Source organism: Dama dama, chromosome 5 (genome assembly GCF_033118175.1).
Source record: "Dama dama isolate Ldn47 chromosome 5, ASM3311817v1, whole genome shotgun sequence".
Lineage (NCBI taxonomy): Eukaryota > Metazoa > Chordata > Mammalia > Artiodactyla > Cervidae > Dama > Dama dama.
Genome location: NC_083685.1, coordinates 109,590,716 through 109,599,616, shown reverse-complemented (window position 1 = coordinate 109,599,616; position 8,901 = coordinate 109,590,716). Strand labels below are relative to the sequence as shown.

General features: G+C 59.3%; 1 protein-coding gene across 3 annotated transcripts; it reads right to left on the bottom strand.

The window, feature by feature from the left end:
• Window positions 1-34: 34 nt before the first annotated feature.
• PPP1R1B (protein phosphatase 1 regulatory inhibitor subunit 1B) lies at window positions 35-8,831 on the bottom strand. Of its 3 annotated transcripts, none has more exons than XM_061143905.1 (8): window positions 8,714-8,831; window positions 8,400-8,595; window positions 6,702-6,762; window positions 6,422-6,444; window positions 5,900-5,975; window positions 2,598-2,795; window positions 918-1,037; window positions 35-829 (listed from the first exon to the last, which is right to left on the bottom strand). In XM_061143905.1, the coding sequence occupies exons 2-8, from the start codon at window positions 8,478-8,480 to the stop codon at window positions 780-782; spliced, it is 609 nt and encodes a 202-aa protein (XP_060999888.1). In that variant the 5' UTR covers window positions 8,481-8,595; window positions 8,714-8,831; the 3' UTR covers window positions 35-779. The 3 variants fall into 3 exon arrangements, with proteins under 3 accessions (XP_060999888.1, XP_060999889.1, XP_060999887.1); XM_061143906.1 differs by lacking the exons at window positions 8,400-8,595; window positions 8,714-8,831 and adding exons at window positions 1,874-2,013; window positions 7,826-7,885; XM_061143904.1 differs by lacking the exons at window positions 5,900-5,975; window positions 8,400-8,595; window positions 8,714-8,831 and adding exons at window positions 1,874-2,013; window positions 7,826-8,321.
• Window positions 8,832-8,901: the final 70 nt, after the last annotated feature.

Sequence of the window (8,901 nt, the reverse complement as noted above, 5' to 3'; positions counted from 1 at the left end):
CTCTCCTTTCCCCTGAAAGAGAAGTCTCAGCACAGTTACTTACAAAGATTTATTACAGGTTCAGGCCAGGAGTCAGGGAAGAGGGGAAGGGGACAGAGCAGTTGGAGGACAAGGAGAGCTTGGCTCCCCCACCATGTGCCCCCCTAAGGACTTATACTAGGCGGCATTCCTGGCATCAAAGCACACATAAAATGCAACAAAGCAGTCTCTGCCAGTCCATCTTCCAGGCACCCAGGCTGGGGAGCAGGTGATAAGGGGGAAGATTTACCAAAAGTTGAGGCCATGGAAAAGATGCCTGAATTTTGGGCCCTGGTAGAAGGCAGTGAAGGGGTGATGACTTGGAATTGCTCAAGGGATGGAGAAAGATCTGTGGGCACTTAGAAGTTCTCAGTATCCTTTTCCCCCAGATCTTAGGGTCTTGCCCTGTGGGTTTCCTGCGCCCAGGGGAGAGGGTCTAGGGAGTAGAATTGTGAAGGATGAATCTTTGTCCCCCATTTACTGGATTTCCCAATGCAAGCTCTCCCATCCCACCTCCCGCTGGGTGTATGGGGGAATGACTGGCAGGGATAGGCATAAGGCAGCAAGTGCCCAGGGACTCTGGGCATCAGCCAAAGGTGGGCAGACAAGCAAACACAGACCAGCCTTAGTCTTCTAAAAGTCAGAAGCCGCAGCCCTAGCAAGTGAGGGGCAGGGTACAAAATAGGGTGTGAACAGAGTGGGTTTCTGGAGAACATCAATGCCTCCCCCCACTTCCTTCCAGGAGATGCAGGGCTGGGTGCCTATGTGCCAGGCTCAGGGTGGGCAGGGCGCTGTGGCTCCTCCCCGGGTTCTGCAAAGCAAGCAGAGGGACTTAGGGCCTGGCCATGCCCACTAAGATCCCAGCCCTGCCTCCTTAGCCCCCGACTCCCAAGTCTCACCATTCACTGCTGGGTCTTCCACTTGGTCCTCAGAGCTTCCGTCTCTCTGGGGCCCATCCAGAGGAGGCGGGCGCTCCCAGAGACCCTCCAGACCTTGGCCATAAGTTGTCTTCTGCCCAGCTGAGGACAGGAAAGAAGGGATAAAAACACGAGCTCTGAGTATCCATCTAGCTGCCCCAGAACATGAGCCAAGTCCAGCCGCTGGCTGAGACTAAGCTTTCTGAGGGTGTCATGGTGTAGTGGAGTGAGCACTGGACTAAGTACCTCCCGTGACTAACCACATGTCTTAGATAAGTCATTATTACCTCTCTGAAGGGGCTGGTAGGAGGGAAGTTCTGTAGACTGCCTTAAATAATAGTTAACACCCACTGCCAGCACCTAGGAGCCACTCCAGGCTTGGTGGCAACTGATATTTGTTCCTTGGTCATCTTACCATTTGACCCACTGCCCTGCCACTTTCCTGAGAGAACAGTCTCCTCTCACCTCCTCTGCACCTGTTCTGGGGGTGTCAGTGGGAGTCAACTCAACTCTTCCAGCTGAAGCTTTTGCTCCCACATCTGATGCCCCCAGCACCAATGCAGAGCAGAGGCCTATGCCATTTTGAGGCGGGGTGAAAAGAGTGGACACTGCAAGCAGTGATGGTTGGTTATTTTTCATCCCCATAAATAATGGAACCAAAACATTGAATATGCATTCAGAGGGCTAGAAGTGGCCAGGCATGGAAAAAATAGCCCTGGGAGGGGCTGAGATCTTCCTGCCTAGGAATTCTTTGGGTCTTGGGACCCGGCTCTGTAGATTTTGGGATCTGGGGTCTCTAGCTCTGAGGCCTTCTGTGTAGGTCTTAGGCCCCTCTCTGGCCTCTCTCTTCCCAGGCAGTTGGGGTTGGAGGTGCAGACAACCGGGTTGGTTCTTGAATCCTAGATTCTCCATCCAGACACTAGAGGGCACCCTCTCACCTCCAGCCTGCTGCTGCTGCTGCTGCTAAGTCGCTTCAGTCGTGTCCGACTCTGTGCGACCCCATAGACGGCAGCCCACCAGGCTCCCCCGTCCCTGGGATTCTCCAGGCAAGAGCACTGGAGTGGATTGCCATTTCCTTCTCCAGTGCATGAAAGTGAAAAGTGAAAGTGAAGTCGCTCAGTCATGTCTGACTTTTCGCGACCATCCATGAAATTTTCCAGGCAAGAGTCCTGGAGTGGGGTGCTTACGTCCAGCCTAGGAAATTAGAAAAGCAGGAGAGAACCACAGGTTCCTGAGAGAACTTATCAACCAGTCCTGTGTCTCCCAGCAGAGACCACATCCTGTATCCAGAAATGCAGGCGATGGGGGCCCTGGACACTCTTAGTCCTCTATCCCTCATCTCTTTACACCTCCCAGTGGCCATGGATGGGAAGTCCTTTCTTGGGTCTAGCCCCAAACCTCATGTAGCCTTGCCTTAATTCTTAGGGAAGAGAGGAATTACTAGGGAAAACCTGATAGGGAGAAGGACGGAATCAAGGATGGGAACAGCCCAGGTGTCAGGTAAAGCTGAGTGCGAGGCATCCTGTGGGGTGAGAGAGTAAGAAGGCCCTTTACATGTGGGAGAAACTGTAAACTGGGAGGGGGTGTCCCAGGACACTCAAGGAGGACCCCACCCAAGCCCATGGTCGGTGAAACTCAGGCTTCACAGCCCCTTCCGCTTACCAGACCCCCTGCTGCCCTTCAGGACTTCCACCTGGCTGTCCTCCTCCTCTTCTTCATCCTCCTCCTCTTCTTCCTCCTCTTCCTCTCTCGGGTAACCCAGTTCCCGCAGCTCCCCCAGCTCATCCTCCTCCTCCGAGGCCTGGTTCTCACCCAGGTTGCTGATGGACTGCAGGTGAGACTCAGCAATGCGTTGCACGGCTGGCACGGGGGGCCAGGAAGGCACGGGTCAGCCAGGCCCGAGAAGCAGCCCAGGGAGCAGGAGAGGCACGTGGCCCAACCCCAGCCTCCTTCCTGGGGGCCTGGGGCAGAGCTGACCCCCGCAGGGGTCTCGTTCAAACACTACAGGCTGCTGGTCAGCCTGCTGGGGGCCAGACCAGGGCAGAAGCAGCAGGGGGTAGACTCTTGATCATGTTTGGCTCTTAAGCTGTCCAAAGATACTGGGCCCCAGAGGCCAGCCCCAGGCATCTCCCCACGCCGTAGGGTGCCAAGCTGGACAAGACAAGGCGGGCACAGCAACAGCTTAACATTCCTGGCTGGGGAGCTTGTCTACCAGCTACAGCCCCTGGAGAAGGCACGGGACTGGTGGGCTGGGCCCTGAGGCATTTGTCCCTTTCAGTTTCTAGGGGAGTGCCCAGCCTGCTCACCGCTCACCCGGATCCTGCCTGCTGCCCCATACTGGGCTTGGTCCCCACTCCCTGGCAGCGCTCCATCATAGATGCTACGCCACACACCCCTGCCCCAGGCTCTAAGAGGCAGGAACAGTTCTGAGACTGAGGACACAATAGTCTGCAGCCAGTGACGTCCTTGCCTGGGGATGCAGCCTGCTCAGACACGGCCCCCACAATCTTGACCCACATCCCCAAGCTTCAGCTCCCTCTGCAGTGACCTAGAAAGCAGCAAACACCACCCACCCCCCCAACACCACCAAGGCCTGCTGGGATAGGACCTAGGAAGGGAACAGTGTGGGCAGCTGGAGAGAAGTTTCCAAAAGATGGAAAGGACGAGGGGGTTCAGAGATAAAGGCCAGGGCTGGAGGACTCTGGGAGAAAGGCAGAGGTGAAGGGGACCCTGGGAAGTGTGGCCAGGGCAGAGGCAGCAGGGGGCCAGGAGCTGGTGGGATTTAGAGCATTCGGGTCACTAAACTAGAGGCCCAGAGACCAGATGCTGATGGACTAGGGGCTGGGGTTGCTGCAGCTGCTTCCTAATCTGCAGGCGGCCCCTCCCCTCAGAAAGCCCGAGAGGGCAGATCCAGGCTGGAAACCTGTACAGGGAGCAGGGCCCGGCGCTCCTGCCAACTCAGGGACAGGCACAGAGGGTGTATTGTGCTTGCCTGCTGCCCCGTCTGGCCCCGAGCTCCACCCAGTGCCTCCTGCTAACTCTGGGCAAACTACCCAGGCAATAAAAGCGCAATAAATCGCCCTTCCCTGTCCTTGGGGACTCAGCAAAGCTTCACCTTGAGCCAAGTGCAAGAGCTCGGCCTTGGAGAGCCCCCTTCAAGCCAAGACTCGGTGTCCGCCCTTCCTCGTGGACTCTAGGCTTCTCCCCCGACAAATCCCCCAACACTGCCAGGGGCTTTACTTTGCCCAGAAAGGGCGAAACCCACAACACACAGTGCCCTGGAAGTTCAGAAGGGTCCTCTGAGGGTTGGGGAAAGGAGGAAGGAGAGGAGGTGGCAGCTCGAGCAGCCGGGGGAGGAGAGTTCAGTGCTTCAGTTCGTGAGCCACAGCGACAATAGGTGTGTGCGGCGCCCCGTGAGAGCCTCCCGCGTGCCTCGCCTGCCTCGTGCCTCTCAGGGCTCTCTGGGGTCTTCCCCCCTCTGCCTCCCGATTGCCTCCTTCTCTCTCTCTCTCTCTCCAGCTCTGGGACCCCGAACTCCCCCCCTACTCAAGTCTCCCTTTTGGAAGCTCCAAGGTCCCCAGCAGAGCCCCTCTCCTGGCCCCCTCCCAGGTCGCAGCCCAAAGGAGCCGTGGGGATGGGGGCACATTCTGGCCAAGGCAGGCTGCCTGGGCAGCACCCTGGTCTGTTCTATTCACCCCCGCCCGCTGCCCCTTGCTCACAATCAGGAGTTGAAGGGTGGTTCTTCCCTCTCACATCCACTTGCCCACTACTCAGCCCAGGGTGTGGAGGAGAGAGACTTCTCATGTTCTCTCCTGAGAAGACGGCACCTCCTCCCTCACGCCTGCTCCAAGAACTGGCCTTCCCCACATCCCCGCAGATCGGAAGGCCTTCTGAAAGCTACACCCAGTGCCCACTTGCTGTCTCCGCATCTTCTCTCCTCTCCTAATTCTCTCTGCTCCCAACTGAGGCAGGCAGGCTGACAGCTGCACCTGTTGACCTTGGCCGGTGGTTGGGAGCTCACTAAACCCACCCAGTCGAGCTCTCAGCACACCCTTCTGCGCCCCCTTCCGGCCTCCCTCTCTCCCTCCATGGGAGGAGGGGGCTGGCCAGGCCAGAAGAGCTGGAGCTGAGCTGGGGTGGGAAGGCATCCTAAGGCTTAGTGAGGAAAGGACCCTCCCCACACCCCCAACCTGGCCCACCAACTTGTCTCTCCCTCAGCTCCCCCGCTGGAAGCCAAGTCTCCAGGCAGCCCTGAAGACCCCCTGTGATTTCACACCTGCTCCTCCGTACACACCTTCCTCCCTCTTCCTGGAATACCCCTCCGTGCCTGGCTCACCTGTTGAATTCCTATCCATCCTTCAAGTCCCCTCTCCTCTGTAGCTCTCCTGGATGCTTTGAGGTGAAGGGCCCCAGGAGGGCTGAGGCTAGATCTTACCCTTATTCTACCCCCACCAGGGGGGCCTGGCATACACTAGGCACTCCATAAGAGAGTGCTATAGGAGTGACCTGCCTTTGGGGATTGAAAGGAAAAGCAGGAACAGAAGAAGCATTGGTGTGCAGACCTGTGTGACAGGCCAGGGAACGGGAGGGGAGAGCAAGGGGTGCGACCCTAAGAAGGTGCCCTGGGGGGGCGGGCGGGGGAGGTGGTTCAGCGCATGCTTGCAGAGGCGGCAGAAAGCTGAGTCTCTTTATGTCGATGCCTACTTGTTATGTACCTCTTTTCTTTCAAGCCCGAAACCTGATTTTCAGACCCACACCACCCTTTTCAGCCTCAGGGCGCCTTGTTTTTCCAAGGCCACATTAAGAAGGAATTGGTCTCTAAGTAGGGGTTGGGGTGGGTGCACAAGACAATCCCTCCCCATCAACAAAAGCTCAACGCTCCCCCCTACCCTGCCCTGCACACCCAGTGTCAGCCCAGTTCCAGGGGTCAAGGGGGACAGGCAGACCATGGGTTGGGGGAGTACCTTTCAGCGAGGGGGGTGTGTAGGCACAGGGATTGGGTCTCTTCGACTTGAGGTGGTGCCCCTCTCCTGAGGCTCTCTGCCGGGGAAGTGCCAGGTTAAATGGACTCACAGAGACCCCTGCTCCTGTAACCCTCCCTCCATTCCATCCCCCCCCCCCCGCCCCCCTCCAGCTGCCCAGGGCAACTGCATTGACTGGTCCAGCCTCGGCTCGCTCTAGGTCCGAGCGCTGCTCCCACACCCCACACCCAGGCTGAGGCCGCCTGGTGGTTTTGGGAGGGGCACCGTAGCCATGGCCTGGCTCAGGATGGGACCCTGGATTCTGGAGACCCAGCCTGAGTCTGAGCAGAGCAAAGACAAGGGTAGAGGAGGATCTGCCTCCTGGCACCAGGCATTCTCACCAAGGTGCCAATTGATATGCTAATGTCCTCCTGGGTGGCACCCTGAGCTAGCTGGGAAGTAATCCTGTCCACCCCATCACAAAGGGCCTGGCCTCCCTCCTTCCAGCTGCCCCTGGAAACTCACCTGGTGGGGTGAGGCCTCCTCCTCTGGGGAGCCAGGAAAAAGAAGAGAGAAAGAATCCGAATTATTGGTACTTTCCCCCAAAGTTCAGTCAGTCTCTGGGCCCTTTCCTTCCTGGGGTTGGGAGGTGCCTGGTCAATAAATGAGCCCAGTGGAGTTGGGCTTCTGAACCTTAACCCCCCATCCTCCATTCAGTCTCCTACTCAAGGGACTTTGGCAGGGGCCCCCAGAAGGCATCGCAGCTAGGGTGGGGCCAGGACTAGGGGGCAGGGAAGGGGCCCACCTGGTGAGGAGTGCTCTGAGAGCCGGAACAGCATGGCAGGGGTTGGTCTCCTGCGCCGGATCTAAGGAGACAGAGACGGGGAGAAGGGAGGGCAGGACTCTTGCAGCCCACTCCCCACCCCCCACCCAGGCAGCAGGGAACAAACTGTGCTTTGGAGTCTCCAGGGAACCTTTGAATCAAAGACTGTCAGAGCTGAAAGGGACTCCAGAGCTCACCGAACCCCCTCATTTTACCAAGGTGAAAACCCAAGACTCAGAGAGTTTCAGCAAAGAGCTCAAAGCCACACAGCATGGCAAGGCAGAGAAGGGCAAGAAAAGCCCACCTCTGGCTGCCAGCCAATGGCTGTCTCTCTCCATGGCTACTCCAGAACTGCCACCTCCCTCCGTATCTTCCCCTGCCATGGCCCTCCCTCTCCCGTTTATGAAGACATCAGACCTCAGGACCCGACGCTGGCTGTGGAAGATGGCACTCACGTGGCCCTGCCCACCTAAGGTCAGCTCAGGGCTCCAAAGAAACCAGACCCAGCTTCAGAGGGAGGCTGAGCCTCAATGGCAGGCACCTCCAACCTCACCCTGAGGCTCAGGCATGCGCCTGAGCCCCGGACTCCCTGGGGCCTGGGTCTGGGCCCCTCTAGCAGTATCACTCAGGCTGTGGAACTCTTCACCCGGTCCTCATAAAAGCTCCAAAGTCGCCCTCTTTGATACATAAGCCAAGCTGAAGGGGGGGGGGGGGGCACTCAGTACTCCCAGTAACTCCCCCACCCTTCCCCCTAGCTTGGCAATCAGATCCACTGTCAGTTAATTAGGTCCTCTTTGAGCTCCAGGGAAATGCACAAAGAGAACCAGGTGAATTAAGCTGAAACTGCCACCTCCCCCTGACAATCTCCCAACACTGCCCTCCAGATCAAAAGCTGCTTGGGCCAGGGCCCAAACCGGTCCCCCCTCCCGCCGCCCCACCAACGCCGTCTCTCAGCAAAACGACTTGGCCCCCCTCTCTCTCTGCTCTGTCTGGTGCTAGCTGCTTCTCAAAAACAGCAACAAGTGAATGGCTAAGTGGAGGGGGGGGGGGGTGCCCGCACAAAACTCATGTCTCTTTCGCCATCAGGCCCCACATCTCATCCCCACCTTTGGAGGCCTCTGGTACCCAGTCCCCAGGAATGCTGTCCAGAGGACTCAGATGTCTGTGTAAGGACTTCCGGCTTCTGGGATGACTGGTCATCATTTCTCTCTCCACCCGCCCCCGCCTCGCCCATGTTGTGGCTTTATCTAGAGGTCAGGACAAGGCTCGGGTGACCCCAGCCCAGGTATGCAGGGTGGGACTAGAGAGATGGCCAGAGAGTGGGGCAGGCAGGCGCAAGCCCGCTTTGTGTAATGGGTCAGTGGATCGTGTTTGTCATACCAGTGGTCCCCGAGGGACCCCAGGGAAGGAGGACACTGTGCAGGGTCCAGAGGACAGTCCTCCCTCTCTGGGGCCGCCGGGGATTCTCCCGCCCCGGGATCAGGTGCGAGGCCCCGGGAAAGGGAAAAAGTTACAGGAGTCTCCGACGAACTTCAGGCGCTGCCCTGCGCCCCCGCTGCGTCCGAGGCGGGCCGGGCGCCCGCGTCCCCCAGGCCAGTTCCGATCCCGGAGCGCAGAGGAGTCGGGGGGTGGGGGGTAGGGTAGGGGGGCGCTGCCAGGGGTGGGGCGCAGCCCCCTTACCATCTCCACCTGGCGGGGGTCGAGCTGGCTGGGGGGCGCGGGCACGGAGAACTGGATCTTCTTGCGGTCCTTGGGGTCCATGGCGGGCGGGGCGCGCGTCGTGGGGTCTCGGGCTGCGATCCTGGCTCCGCTCCCCCGCGCTGCTTCGGGCGCCGCGGCGGCAGCGGGCTGAGTGCGGCAGAGAGGAGCTGGAGGGCTGTTCACGCACAGATAATAATACCGCGCCGGCGAGGGGAGGGCGCGCGGGGGTGGGGGGCGGCCGCCGGCTCGCGGCTCTGGGGCTCCTGGGTGCCGCGGTCCCCTGGCGCCCGCACCTCGGGCTCGCGGGTCTGGTCTCTGTCCCTCCTTCCCTCGCTCTCTCTGTGTCTCTCCAACCTTCCTCGATCTCCCTTGCTCCCTCTCCGCGAGTCTCCCTCTGTCTCTGCTTCGCTCCTTCTCTCCGGGTCTCGCCCTCCGGCCCCAGCCTTGGGGTCCCCAGCCCGTCCCCTCGGCCCGGGACTGG

Excerpts from the sequence above, each read along its gene's own strand:
- PPP1R1B (XM_061143904.1), bottom strand. The coding sequence starts at position 7,922 with ATGATGACCAGTCATCCCAGAAGCCGGAAGTCCTTACACAGACATCTG. Across the intron at positions 6,445-6,701 it reads CTCAGAGCACTCCTCACCAG|AGGAGGAGGCCTCACCCCAC; the intron begins GTGGGCCCCTTC and ends CTGGCTCCCCAG. Across the intron at positions 2,796-6,421 it reads AGGAGGCCTCACCCCACCAG|CCGTGCAACGCATTGCTGAG; the intron begins GTGAGTTTCCAG and ends CCCCCGTGCCAG.